Here is a 14,807-nt window from a genome sequence, read left to right on the forward strand (position 1 = left end):
TTAGACTCAAACAAAAAGGAAAACACAACTTATCAGAACCTTTGGGACACAGCAAAGGCAGTGCTAAGAGGAAAGTTTATAGCTGTGAGTGCCTACAGTAAGAAATCAGAGAGCTTTCACATAAAAACTTCTAAGAATGAACCAAACCCAAAAGCAACAGATGGAAAAAAATAATATAGGTCAGGGCAGAAAGTAATAAAATGGATACTAAAAAAATAGAAAGAATCGACGAAACAAAGACTTGGTTCTTTGAAAAGATAGCAAGCTTGACAAAACCATGCAAAACTAATGAAAAGAAGTGGGGAGAAGACCCAAATTAGTAAAATTAGAGATGAAAAGGGGGACATCACAACAAATACTTATGAAATTCAAAGGATCATTAGAGAATACTTCTAAAACTTATATTCTAATAAACTGGAAAATATAGAAGAAATGAATAAATTTCTAGATACACATGACTATCTCAATTGACCTCAGAGGATATTAACCACTTACACAGATCTATAATGAGAAAGGAAATTGAAGCAATAATACAGTCTCCCAGAAAAGAAGAGCCCAGGATTAGAAGTACTCATTGCCAAATTCTAACAAGAAAGAAATTTCTTGAAGAAAGAAATCAAAGGTCAGTAAAACTTTTTAAACATGGGGGGAGTTAAGAAAGAGTAATATGGACAAGGTAAATTTGATCAAAGAAATGTGCAGATTTCTTTCTGGCCTACCAAATTCTATTACACTTTTAGTGGAGAATAGTATTTGACAACCAGCACCTTGGTGGTAGGTGTGCTCATAGAAACTGGGGTGTTACTTGTAGTCCCTCTTAGTGGACAGAGCTAGGAACTGTATGTATGTATACAAAGACATTTTACTATTTCTCTGTAAATACAGATACATACACAGGTGTTTTTTTCAATCCAATACCAGAGGGTTCATTTGATCCTTCCTTCTTTTTCCATGTTTGTAAAAAAAATGTCTCTTATCCTGAAAAGCCGAGCTCCCATTTTCTTCTTTAAAACCTACAAGTTTTTATTTTGCAATAATTATAGACTTATAGGAAATTGTGAAATTAGTACATGGTATAATACTGCTAAGCAGACTACAGACTTTATTCAGTTTCACCAGATTTTACATGCTTCATTTGTGTACATATTGATCTATACAATTTTAACACAGGTATCGATTCACATACTCAATACTACAATCAAGAAATAAGACTATTTCATCAGCACAAAGGAACTCTTTGCATCATCCATACATAGTTATACATATGCCACACCCCATCCTGTCCCTGGCAACCATGAATGTGTTCTTAATTCCTACAATTTTGCTATTTCAATAATGTTATATAAATGCAATCATACAGTATGTGACCTTTTCAGGTTGACTTTTTTTTCACTTACCATAATAACCCCCAGGTCCACCTAAGTTGTATGTATTAGCAGTCTGTTCTTTTTCATTGCAGAGTAGTATTGCATGGTAGGATAATTTAACCATTTACCCACTGCAGGACATCTGCTTTGTTTCCAGGTTCTTGCTATTAGAAATAAAGCTGCTATGAAAAATTTTGAGCAACCACAGGTTTTCATTTTTCTGGCATACATGTCCTGGAGTGCAACTGCCAGGTTGTTTAACTTCATAAGAAATTTCCAAACTCTTCTCCAGAGTGGATGTACTATTTTACATTCCTTTCACCAATGTATGAAAAATTATTTTGTATCCTCCATAGTATTTGGTATTTTCACTATAGCCATTATGATAAGTACGTAAGTCATATCTCATTATGGTTTTAATTTGCATTCCTTATGACTTATGAAATCTCATGTGATTACTTGTGATATATATCCTCTTCATTGAAATGTCTACTCACACACATCTTTTGCTCATTTCCTAATTGGATTGGTTCTTATTGTTGAGTTTTGAGAACCTTCTGCTTTCCACATTGATCAGATACTATATGGTTTGTAAATAATTTCTCTCAGTCTGTAGCATGTCTTTTCTTGTTCTTCTTTTTTTTTCTAAATAAAAGATTTTAATTTTGATGAAGCCCAATTTACAAACTTTTTTTTCCTTACAAATTGTGTATCCAAGAACTTGTCTCCCGGAGATTTTTCTCCTATGATATTTTAAAAAAAGTTTTATACTTTACATTTTAATCCATGGTACATTTTGAGGTAACTTTCATAGAAGATGTGATGTTTAAGTTGGAGGTTCTTTTTTTTTACTTATGGGTACTTAATTGCTTCAGCATGATTTGTTAAAAAGGCTACCCTTTCTCCATTGAATTGTTTTTATCCAATTAAGTTATTCCATTAGTTGGGTATATTTATATGGGTCTATATCTGGGTTCTCATTTCTGTTCCATTGAACTATGTGTCTAACCCTCTGCAACACCTGATTACTTTAACTTTATGGTAAGTCTTGAAGTTGGGTAATGTGAGCCCTCCAACTTTTTGTTCATCAAAATTGATTCAGCTTAATTAATTTTGTGCTGGGTATTTTCATCTGTCCTATAGGAAAAGAAAAAAAGAGAACTTTGGTGAGGGGAATTTGGGGAAATATAGCATTTACATTTCATATGCCCAAGAAAGAGTAGTGGTTTTCAAATATAAGAATACCTCTGTATCAGTGAGTCTGATGCAAGTAGTTCTGGAATTTTGAAAGCATGAATTTTATTACATCTTAAATCCTAAATGTTTCTGGAAACAAACATTTATATTGTAACAAAAATTCCTAGATATATAAGGTTTGCTCAGTAGGAATTTGCTTCAGAGTCAAATATGCTAGAACTCATTTGTTTGGTTAAAAAGAGCACCCACATAGATTCAATATTTGGTAACTATCTCAGAATACATATTTCAGAGATCAAGAAGGATGACATGAAACATATGCTTCCCAATGAGTTACCTAAACTACCACTAATCCTAGTGCACTTATCATTAATTGTCCAACATAAGCATACAACTACAAAAGAGAAACATTAAATACTCTGCTACCTTTAGCTTATATAGGGGATGGATGTATATGAAAACAAAAACAAACGCTTCCATGTTTTAAAAAGGAAAAACAAACATTTAAAATATACCCCCATCAGACATTTTATTGCCAGATATCCTCTGCCAGTGTACCTCCAATAACCTTAAAAAATAACTTCCATATTCTGTTTTAATCATTTTGTTCTATGTAGGCCAGCTATAGGTAGAAGAGCTGGATAAGCTCTTGTAAAATTTTTAGGAAGATATGTTTATTGCATGCATAAAATTTTTTCACTAGAATATAAAAAGTACTGCTCCATTGTCTGCTGAACTATGAGTTGTGTGTAGTTTTGAACAGTGTTCAGTATATAAATTGAAAAAAAATTACCCCATTTTGTGTTCTGCTTTATTCTAAGGAGGAAAGTTCTTCCATAAGCTCTTCCTTTTCTTGCTGTAACTCTTGTAAATGCTGTTGGTTTTGCTCCAGTCTGTCCTCCAACCACTGTAGGAGAGGTCCACTGACTGCTGACATCTGACTGCACAGATTCTTGGTAAACACTTCAGTAGGAAAAACATGGGTGAGATAACTGTGGAAAAGCAATGCCCACTGGCATGTTCCCACTCCACCACCAACAGTACCTCAGTTGTGAGCACAGAAAAAAGGAGGACTAAGGAGAAAAAAGTGCAATAAATAGGGTTGGTAAATGATTTTCTATGGCCAACTAGGGGAAAGGCAGAAGGGCTGAGAAAAGCAAATACCTATTCTGAGGCCATTTTGAACAACCCAGAAATCACAGAAAGGTTCCTTCCCCCAGCCCTTCAGACCTTCCCACACTGTAAATAACTACTAGAATGCTAAAAATCTGTATGTCAAATGTTCTATATATTGAATAAATAAATAAATACATTAATTCAACTTACCTGAGAGGTCCTCTTTTAAAATGAGAAAAAAAGGGGAATGAAGAGTAGGGGAGTTATCTTTCAGGCTTTACTGTAAATGTTCAGCTTCATGGTGAGACAAAGATTCTATGACATGCTTTTAAAACAAATTCTGCCTAATGGAAATGTTTTTGTCTCTCATAATACATGACTTATTGAGAGGAATACTGTAATACTGTGAAGCATCTTCCCAGATATAGGTAACATGCACTTTGGCTGTTACTTTTTCTCCATGTAACAATATGTCATAGACATCTTTCTGTGTCAACAAAAAAAAATCACTTAGTTTTCCTTCTGAAGGAAGAAAATATTATTAATATAAATAATCATCTTAATGGATGCACCAATTTAATAAGCTGGGACATCTAAGTGGCATCAAAATTTTTCCTATTATATAAAGACTACAATCAAGTGGAATTGCTAGAAGATACTGGATAATAAGTTTTAAAACTTATATCCTCATCATTATTATTTCTCAATGTAACCTTTGCCACAGGGTGAAAAAAACTGTTAACTTTATCTTACTCCTACAACACTTCATTTTTTTGTAGGGACCCATAAAGTGTTTAGTTTTTATTTAGTCAATCTTTTATGAGTTCAGGATTTCAGATTATACTTAGGCCATTACCTGTCTAAACTTTGAAAAATATTCTCCTACACTTTCTTCCTATTTTTTTTAACTTTTAAAATGAGCTTCATTGGGGTGTACCTTACAGACAGTAAAATGAACCAATTTAAAATATACAGTGCAATGGATTTTAAAAACTGTATAGCCCATGTAACCACCTCTAGTTAAGATACAGACCATTTTTGTCACCCCAAAGAAATCCTTCCACAGTTCCCTTTGCCTTCACATGCCAGCCCCAAGCTGTTACAGAACCACTTGCTGCAACCCTAAATTAGTTTTGCCTCTTCTTGAATTTGGAACTATACACTATGCAGCTTTTCATGAGATGCATCTTTCACCTGGCATATGCTGTTGGGATTTATCCAGGTTGTTCATGTATCAGTAGTCTGTCTGGGATGAGAGCTCTGAGCACAGGAGCTGGGTAGGATATGATATCCCCTCGCCTCCACATTCCATGGAGTGTGAAAACAGAGACCTGCAGGCAGAGCACCTAAGTCCCTTGGTTCTCCATCAACACTGCAGAACTCAGTGCTCTGTTTGTTCCCCCATTATCCAATGTATTTGGGGAACACCACTAGGCTTGTATACTTGCTGCCCCTAGGACACAAACTGGGGGCCTGCACAGGAAGTGGGAACTTGTTTGGTCCACAGACTACAAAGCTCTGTGCAGCCAGCAGTGGCTTTCAGTATACAAAGAAGTGAAGCTTCTAAGGTGAGAGCAGCACCAAAGTGGACAGCTAACCCTTGATGAGTCCTGTCCTCAAACCACATATAACACCAATCCATACACAAAGGATTATAAGAGACTCCAGTTAGTTTTCTTCTATCTGAAAGTGCTGAAGATTAGGCCTGATGCCCTGAGCACACAGTCAAAATTTTGGCTTCTAAGCTACCTACCAGTTTAGTGGTGAGAAACTACAATGCTGCTAGGAATATTTGTGTTCGATTTTTGTTTGAAAGCCTGTCTTCAGTTCTTTTGGGTATATGCCTAGGAGAAGAACTAGTGGGACATAGGTAATTTTAATTGCCAACTTCTTTTCCAAAGTGGTTGTACCATATTTAATTATAAAATCTTAAATATAAACAAATGAATTGTCATTATTTAGCAAATGATCTATCCCTTGTTTTCATTAATTTGAAAGTTTCTTACATATACATTGGCCTATCTCTGGGCTTTGTTCAGTCTCACTGATCTGTTTACTTTTGAGCTATTACTATACTTATTACTGTGGCTTTAGAGTATAGTTATAAATCATATATTACCAATTCTTTGTCATGTTTTATTTTCCAATAGAAATGATGGGAGAGATATACCAAGCCATGTCTCCCTTCTTTTTTTCACAAAATAATTTCATGGCACATTTGAAAGCTTCCCCTTCTTACTCACTGGTGACTTAGCCAGTAAATGGGGAAGACTGTATGGAATTGCTGATGAGTCAGGGTTATTCAGATAATAAGTATAGCTGGGGAGGTGTATATGTTAGGGAAAAGTGAATTAGTATGCATACTGTACTGAGATATTTGCTCCTTAGCATTGTACAGGAATTCCTTCTTTATTTCTTGACCTGAAAATACCTCCTTTCTCATTTTTTCTCTTTTATCTGCCTCTTTTTTTCAACCCCCACCATAATAGGCTGATACTAATGCACTAGAACCAGCTTATTTTTTAGCTGGCATGCTATTATAACATGGAAACTGACAAACACAATAAATTAGAGCCCTCCCTATTCCCTGAGAGGTAGTTGTTAAGCATATGCCAGCATACCACTGAACAGGTCTGTCATAAAGCTTTTCCAGTCTTTCTCCTATCTTACACTCGGTGGCATTTTATTCAAGGGTTCAAAATAAATGTTAGTAGTAGAATCAGTAAAGCTATTGGGAAAGGAAACTCAAAAACAACTTGTACATATCAATTCAATAACTTAAACTGAATTTGCTTCTATAAGGTGAGTATTTCAGAGATTACTGCCTATACTAAAAAACAATAATATATTACCTGAGCCATTGTGAATCTTGGTTACTGAGTCCAGATGTGTAAGGCTAAAGAGGGAAAAAACCAGTTAATGTTTGTAGCAAAGTATCACTGAAATCGAAAAACAAAATGGTCATGGCCTATAACAAAAATTACACCAAACCTTTGCCAATAGGATTAGATGAATATGTATGGTTTATGATCCAATTGCTGTTAACTTTTATATTGATTTTAGGGACACGATTTTATTCAAAAATTCCAAAAAATAACTCAAAAAATAGTTTTTAAATTAATGACTCACTGAAGCCTTGATATAATATACACTGATTGTGTATACACAGTACTTTCACCAGGGCTACAAAGATGTTGCAGTTTACCCTGATTTCACAAACAAAAAAGAAAGTATGCTTTCCCTTGAAGGATTCAAAGTTTATCAGGGGGGAAAAATATTAAAGAGATTGTTATCACACAGTGTGAGGAACACAAAAGAGGCACAAAGTCTCTACCTGTGAATCCTCCTATATGCGTCCTGTTCTTCCTGGCACAGAATCTTGGGCAGCTCTACTGCTGATTCAAGGCACACTTTCCCAATGGTGACATGAGGAACAATATGGATTGGGATTTCAATTCTCTCATACCTGAAAAATAAGCAGTTTAGGCCAGTTTTTAATCTTAGTTATAATCAAAGTTCTCTATAGTTTTAATTGAAACTTTGGAATACGGAGTGCTTCAAAGATTAAACATTCCTATAATTCATTAAGTGGTTCAATTTCAAACTGGGTTCATCTGAGGAGAATCTTTAATCCATTCCTACAAATACAACAGAAGTCTTTGGGAGCTCCAAAGGCCCTTTATTCCCCACTATCTGGGTAAGGAAAATAGCTAACTAATATTGTTTTCAGTCAGGGAGTTGCCAGTGAATTGAACAAATTGATCACAAAGCCTGGGGAAGAAGAACTGTACTCTTCAATGACTCCATCGCTTCATTATGTAGATGGAATTATTCACATAAATGCTTACTTGTTCTAACTCAGTGTTTACCAGTAGCCCTCATGCTTCATTCTCTCCTGTGGGGAAAATAGGTAAGAAATTCATATATACTTGCAGTTTCATGCTAGAGCAAGAGAAAAAGATATGTTTGTTACTACTAAGGTCAACCAAACTATCTCTATAATCTTCACATCCCCAATATATCTAAACTCCATCAGTGTACCCAGTGAAGAATTCAGGTTGCAGGGCCTTGCACTATGAGGCCCCATTGGAACATGGTGGTAAAAGCAGAATAATATCTAGTTCCCTGCTCTCTCTTCCTACCCAGCAAAGTGTCTAGGCTCCAAACCACAACCTAGATGGAACACAAATGATGTGGAATTACAACCGCACCTTCCTCTCCCTCCACACACAGTACTCAGGGAAGAACATATGAATGAATATACCATGGCTGCTAGGTGAGTTGAATATTTTTTGAAGTAATACAGTGACCTATTATTGCTGATGGTTCTAGAAACATTGAAGAAGAGACCTCAGTCTCTTGCTATTAGTTCACTTAACAAGGTGTGAAACTTTGTTGGCGGTATCATGGGTAGAAATGGCTCCAACTGTGTACTGGGTTCAAACACACATCTTCCTAAATTTCTAGAGGAACCCTCTAGAGCTTCTGTCAGCTTACTGAAAACTACAATCTCAAGACTAAGTAGGTACAGATCTAAATCTTATGAAAGAGATTTTGCTTCTACTTAATGAACTAGATGGTTATGATTAGTCCTCCTTCTGAGAGCAACTAGAACTAGCTGGACCAAATAAAACAGCATCTGCTAGAAGTCACTGGAGAACTACAAGACAAGGAGTAATAATAGGGCCAACAATTTGGGAATAGAGAAAAATCTGGAAAGATGAGCCTGACGGGGACAGTTTTCTTGAAAGGGTAGGAAACTTATAGAATAAGAAGTTGAAAACAGTTTTCAAAAGGACTTACGGGTCCAGGGTGAAAAAAATCAGTAGAAGACCACAGATGACACATGAATTGGAATACTTTTGTAAGAACTCTGTAGACCAGTTGAAAAGTTATAACACTCAAACCAGTGTAATATAAAGAAGGGATTCCAGCAAAATGGTAGAAAATCTGGTACTTTGCCTGTGTACTTCCCTCCTCCTATCTGACCTATACAATGACCAGGATCCTAGAGTTGCTCACCTCATGGTGGCCAGGAAGGAAAGAGAAGGATAGACAAGAAGGGAACAGGGCAAGAATACCCTTCAAAGACACACCCCTAGTGACCTCCTTCCTCCAATCAGCCCCTACTTTTAGTTTTACCACTTCCTAATAGTGTATTCAAATTCTGAATCCACTAAGGAATTAATCCATTGACTAGGCCAGAATCTAATCACTTCCTAAAAGCCAATCAACTAGCAACGAAGCCCCCAATACAAGAGCTGTGGGGGAACATTTCAAACATATTCAAACCACAACACAAGATGAAAGTACAATACACAGTATTAACTGTAAATTAAATGTCACACAAGTAAAGATTAGTGAACTCAAAGATGGTGACAGAAACTACACAAAATAAATCACAGACAGAAAACAAAGACTGAAAAAAATGAACAGGGCACCACTGAATTGCGAGACAGTATCAAGTGGCCAAATACACATATAACTGGAATACACAAAGGAAAGGAGAAATATTTATAGAAATAATGCCTAAAACTTTTCTAAATTTGATATAACATAAAAATCCATAGGTCCAATAAGCTCAATGAAACTATAGGACATATGAAAATAAGTATACCATGGTATTCTATAATCAAATAGTCTATGGTTCTAAAAGCATAAAAGGCAATCTAGAGTTCTTTCCTCATTGAAAATATGTTTAGAAAAACAGTGAAGGACTGGGCAGGGGTGGAGGGGTACCTCAGAGATAGAGTGCTTGGCCTGGCATATACAAGGCTCTGGGTTCAACCCTCAGTATGAGCAGAGGGAGGAAGGTGAAGCAAAGACTTTTTTCAGACATACAAAATTAAAAGAACATATTACCAGCAGAGCTACACTACAAGAACTATCAAAAAGATGTCCTTTAATAAGAAATAATAACAGATAGAAAGAAATGAAGAAACTTTCTTATTTAAGTTCTCAAAATGATAGCTATTTAAGTAAAAGTAATAACATGTCTTTATAGCACACATACAAGTAAAATGTATAAGAACCCTAGCACAAAGGCAAGGGGGGGAAATGTAAGTATAATTCTGCAAAATTCTTATACTAAATGTGAACTACTATAACATCACCTGAAGGCAGACTGATATGTAAATGGTATGTTATAGCATGTATCATTTTACCTTGCAGGAAACCTTTAGCAATATATAGTGACCTTGCAATAAACCCTAAAGCAACCAGTAAACTAACATAAGAATTACAGCTAATAAGCCTACAAAGGAGATAAAATAGAATCATAAAAAAGTATTCAATTTAAAAGAAGGCAGAAGAAAAATGAACAAAAATCAGATTAGACAAATAGAAAACAAATAGCAACATGTTAAATATAAACCCAGCCACATCAATAATCATAAATTTAAAGCATCTCCGTATGCCAATTAAAAAACAGAGATTGTTGGACAGGATAATAAAAAGGCAGACTCAACTATATGTTAACTATGCCCACTTTAAATTTTAAAACCACAAATAGGACAAAAGTGAAAAGACACATCATGATAACAATACTCAAAGAAAAAAGTTGGTGTAGTTATCTTAATAGCAGACAAAGTCAACCTCAGACCAAAGAATATTAACTGGGACAAACAGGGTAATTTCATAGTGACAAAAAGGTTAAGTTATAAAAGAGACAAAACAGTCTTAAACATGAATACAGATGACAATAAAGCTTCAAAATATATCACACAAAAACTAACAGAACTATAAAGAGGAAACAATTCACAATCATAGTTGAAGATTTCAATACCCCTGTCAATAAGGACAAGTACACAAAAGTATCGGCAAGGATAAAATCTTGAACAACACTATAAAAATTTTGGCCTAATTGATATTTACAGCATATTCCATCAAATAGAATATCTAACCTTTTCAAATGTACACTGAAAATTCACCTGTACAGAATAGAGAACATTCTGAATATTTAAAAGATTCAAATCATATGAAGTATTTTTCTGAGTATAGTGTAATTAAATTAGAAATGAATAATTGAAGGATATCAGAAAAATCTCAAAGAATTTAGAAACTAAATAATATACTTCTAAATAACTTGTGGACCAATAAGGATGCTAAAAGGAAATCAGAAAATATTTTGAACTAAATAAAAATGAAAAAAATAAAGATCTGTGGGATACAACTAAATGAGCAGTTAGAAGGAAATTTATAGCACTTAACACATACAGGAATCAACTTCCACCTACCTTAAAAAACTAGGATAAAAATAAATGAACCTAAAGGTAAGTAGAAAGAGATCAAAGTGGAGATAACTATAATTAGAAAAGAAAAGAGAGAAAAGCAAGGTGATTCGAGATATTCAGTAAAATTGTTAAACCAATAGCTAGACTTATCAGAAAAAAATGACACAAACCATTGATATAGGGATGAAAGACAAAATTACCAATATAATGAGAGATTTAACATTACCATATTATTTACAGATAGTAAAAGAACAAGAAAATATTATTAACAATGTTATGTCAATAAATTCAATAATATACATGAAATGGATAAACTCCTTGAAAGACAAAATTACCAAATCTTGCTCAAGAAGAAATAGATCTGAGTATTGTTGTATCTATTTGATAAAACAAATTTGTAGTTAAAAAGTTTACCACAAAGAAGACTCCAGAACCTGAAGGCTTCAATGGTGAATTCTACCATAAATTTAAGGAAGAAATAGTATCAATTCTATACCAACTCTTTCATAAAATTGAAAAGGAGAAAATACTATCTAATTATTTGAAGCCAATATTTCTCTGATATCAAAGCCAGAGAAAGACTTTACAAGAAAACTACAAGTAGCCCTTATTATAGATGAAAAAATTCCTATTAAAATTTTAGCAAATCAAATCCAGCTATATAAAATAGATAAGTCATCATGATCAATGTGGTTTATTTCAGGAATATAAAGTTAGTCAAGCAACAAAAATCAATCAATATTAACAGACTAAAAAAATGAAAAAAAAAAACCTTTATGATCAGCTCAGTAGATAAATCATAAGCATTTGACAAAACACAACAGCTATTTTTTAGACACTGCTAGAGCATGCCAAGGGAATTTTTTGACAGTTATTTGTTTTCTGTATTTTAATTGGTTATATGACTAATATAAAATGTTTATAAAATAAATACTTTTTAAATATTCCATGGAGAAAATCTATTTTTGACAGGAAAAGGAACTCAGTAAACTAGGAATAGGAGGGAACTTCCTGAAACTGATAAAGGGACTGCATGAAAAGTCTTCAGATACACAATGGTGAAAGACTGAGTGATGTTTCCCAAACATTAAGAAAAAAGTTACCATGATTGCTCCAACTGTATCTAGCAATTTACTAGAAGTTTCTACAATAAGGCAAGAAAAATAAACAGAAAGCATCCAATCTGGTAGGAGGTAAAACTACTTTTATTCACAGATAATATGACCATCTATGTAAATTGTGCAATGGACTCTTCAAAAAAGCTACTAAAAATTAGTAAGTGAATTTAGCAAGGTTATAGGATATAAACTCAATACACAAAAATCAATTCTATTTTATATGGTAGCAATGAACAACAGGAAATTGAAATTAATTCAAAAGCATTTATAATATTATAATTATATGAAGTGTTTAGGGACAAGTCTGAAAAAAGATGCACAATACCTATATACTGAAAATCCCAATCACCGTTCAGATAATGTAAGACCCCAACCCAGGCTCATGGATTGGAAGACTTGACATTAGTAAGATGTTAGCTCTCCCCAAAATGATCTAAGATCCAACATAATCCAAATCGAAATCATAATCAGCCAATCTGTTCTTAGGTTATTTCCCTAAAAGAAGCAATATATCGCCAGTCAAAGACTTATACACAAATGTTCTAAGCTTTATTTATAATAGACAAAAACTTCAAATAACACAAATACCCATCAAAACATGAACTGATAAATATTGCAATGTTTATGTAATTTAATGTTATTTTGCAATAAAAAGCAATGAAATACTAATATATGCTATAACATGGATGAATCAGAATTTATACATACACATATATATACAATTCTAGAAAATGAAGACTATTCTATAGAGACAGTACTTCAGGGAATCCTGTGATTGGAGACGGGATAGGAAATGGTAGAAGTGAGAAACTGCAAAGAAACTTTTGAGGGAGACAAGACATTTTTATTATCTTGATTGTAATGTTAGTTTTACAGGTCAAAACTAACAGTATACATGTCAAAACTTACCAAATTGTTTCCCTTTGTTTTGGTGCTAGGGATGGAAATTGGACTTTGTGCATGCTAGGAAAGCACTTTACCACTGAGCTATGTATCTCCAGTCCCAAACTGTGTGCTTAAAACATCTGTAGCTTAGCATATATCCATTTAATCTCAAAGAAGCTGTAAAAAAATAAAAGGAACCAAGGTTCTTTGGACAAATGCTGAATCCAGGATGGGTACAGGAAAAACTAGATGAACCTGGAATATCTTCTTGTGCCAGGAAATCAAAGAAGGATAGGAACATGTCAAGAGAAGCTTACACTACCTAAATCTGAAATGATATGTGCCTCAAAATAACTAAAGATAGTAACAGATTAGAACCCACTGAGTAAAATTTCAGGTGTTCACACTAATATAAATAAATCAATGGGAAGAAGAGAAAGTTCTTTCTTGAAATAGAATGCCAACTAATAAATTCAAAAGGAATGAGGGAATTAGAACATTGCCATTGACAATCATTTTAGTTATAAATAATTTAGGAATGAACTCTTTGTGAATGCTAAAACTCACAAGATGCTTATAGAAGACATAGGTATTATTTCAATCAGAGAAACAAATCAAAATTACATTAAGACTCCATTATCCCCGAAAGAATGGCTATTTTTAAAAATGCTGGCAAGGATGGGGAAGAGGAACCATATACACTATTGGAGGAAATGCAAGTTAATGCAATCACTATGGAAAATAGTATGGAAGTTCCTCAAAAACCTAAAAATAGTACTACCACATGATCCAGCCATACCACTTCTGGGTACATAAGTAAGATCTGTAGCAAGATACAGAAGTCTACTCAAATTGCTCTTACTCAATTGCTGTACTCCAATTGTCTTTAGGCAATTAGGCAAGAGAAAGAAATATGAGGCATACAAATAGGAAAGAAGGAAGGCCAATTATCCCTCTTTGTAGATGACATGATTCTATACATAAAAAATAAGCTAAAAGACTATTATAACTAATAAACATTTTAGTTAAGTTGCAGAATACAAAATCAACATACAAAAATCAGTACCATTTTCATATACCCAAAATGAGATTGCCATTCACAATAACTACCAACAATAAAATACCTAGGAATAAACTTAACCAAAGAAGTAAGAGATATAAAATACTGATGAAAGAAACTGGAAAGGACACAAAAAAGTGGAAGAATCGCTCATGTTCGTGGATTGGAAGAATATTGTTAAAATGTTCATACATCCCAAAGTGATTTACAGATTCAAAGTAATATCCATCAAAATACTAACGACATTCTTCACAGAACTAGAGAAACAATCCTAAAATCTACATGAAAGCACAAAAGACCCCAAATAGCCAAAGCAATCTTGGACAAAAGAGAACAAAGCTGGAGGCATCACATTATTTGACTTGAAAATATACTACAAAGGTTCAGTAATCAAAACAGTATGGTATTGGCATAAAAAGAGACACACAGGTCAACAGAACAGAACTGAGTGCCAGAAATAACCTTATGCATCTACAGCCAACTGATTTTTGACAAAAGTACTAAGAACATGCATTGGAGAATGGACAGTTTTTTCATTACATGGTGCTAGAGAACTTGTGTGTTCATATACAGCAAACTGAAACTATACCTCTATTTCTCACCAGTTATAAAAATTAACTCAAAATGGATTAAAGACTTGAATGATCTTAGATCTGAAACTGAAACTACTAGAAGAAAACACAGGGGAACTGCTTCAGCACACTGGAATAGGAAGACCTCAGAAGCATAGAAACAAAAGTAAAAACAGACAAATAGGATTACATCAAAATAAAAATCTGCACAGTAAAGGTAACAATGCACAAAGTAAAGAGACCACATACAGTGAAGGAAA

General features: G+C 34.0%; 1 protein-coding gene across 1 annotated transcript in view; it reads right to left on the reverse strand.

Moving 5' to 3' along the window:
- Positions 1 to 997: 997 nt before the first annotated feature.
- The window catches only part of LOC109688580 (lys-63-specific deubiquitinase BRCC36), a 32,152-nt gene continuing 18,342 nt past the window's right edge, over positions 998 to 14,807 (reverse strand). Inside the window, exons 8-11 of the mRNA XM_074062839.1 lie at positions 7,015 to 7,146; positions 6,533 to 6,576; positions 3,358 to 3,527; positions 998 to 2,504 (exon numbers count right to left, since the gene is read on the reverse strand). Of these exons, the coding sequence (XP_073918940.1) occupies positions 3,376 to 3,527; positions 6,533 to 6,576; positions 7,015 to 7,146 (328 nt within the window). The 3' untranslated portion in view covers positions 998 to 2,504; positions 3,358 to 3,375. The remainder of the gene's footprint in view (positions 2,505 to 3,357; positions 3,528 to 6,532; positions 6,577 to 7,014; positions 7,147 to 14,807) is intronic.

This window comes from Castor canadensis, chromosome X (genome assembly GCF_047511655.1).
Source record: "Castor canadensis chromosome X, mCasCan1.hap1v2, whole genome shotgun sequence".
Classification (NCBI taxonomy): domain Eukaryota; kingdom Metazoa; phylum Chordata; class Mammalia; order Rodentia; family Castoridae; genus Castor; species Castor canadensis.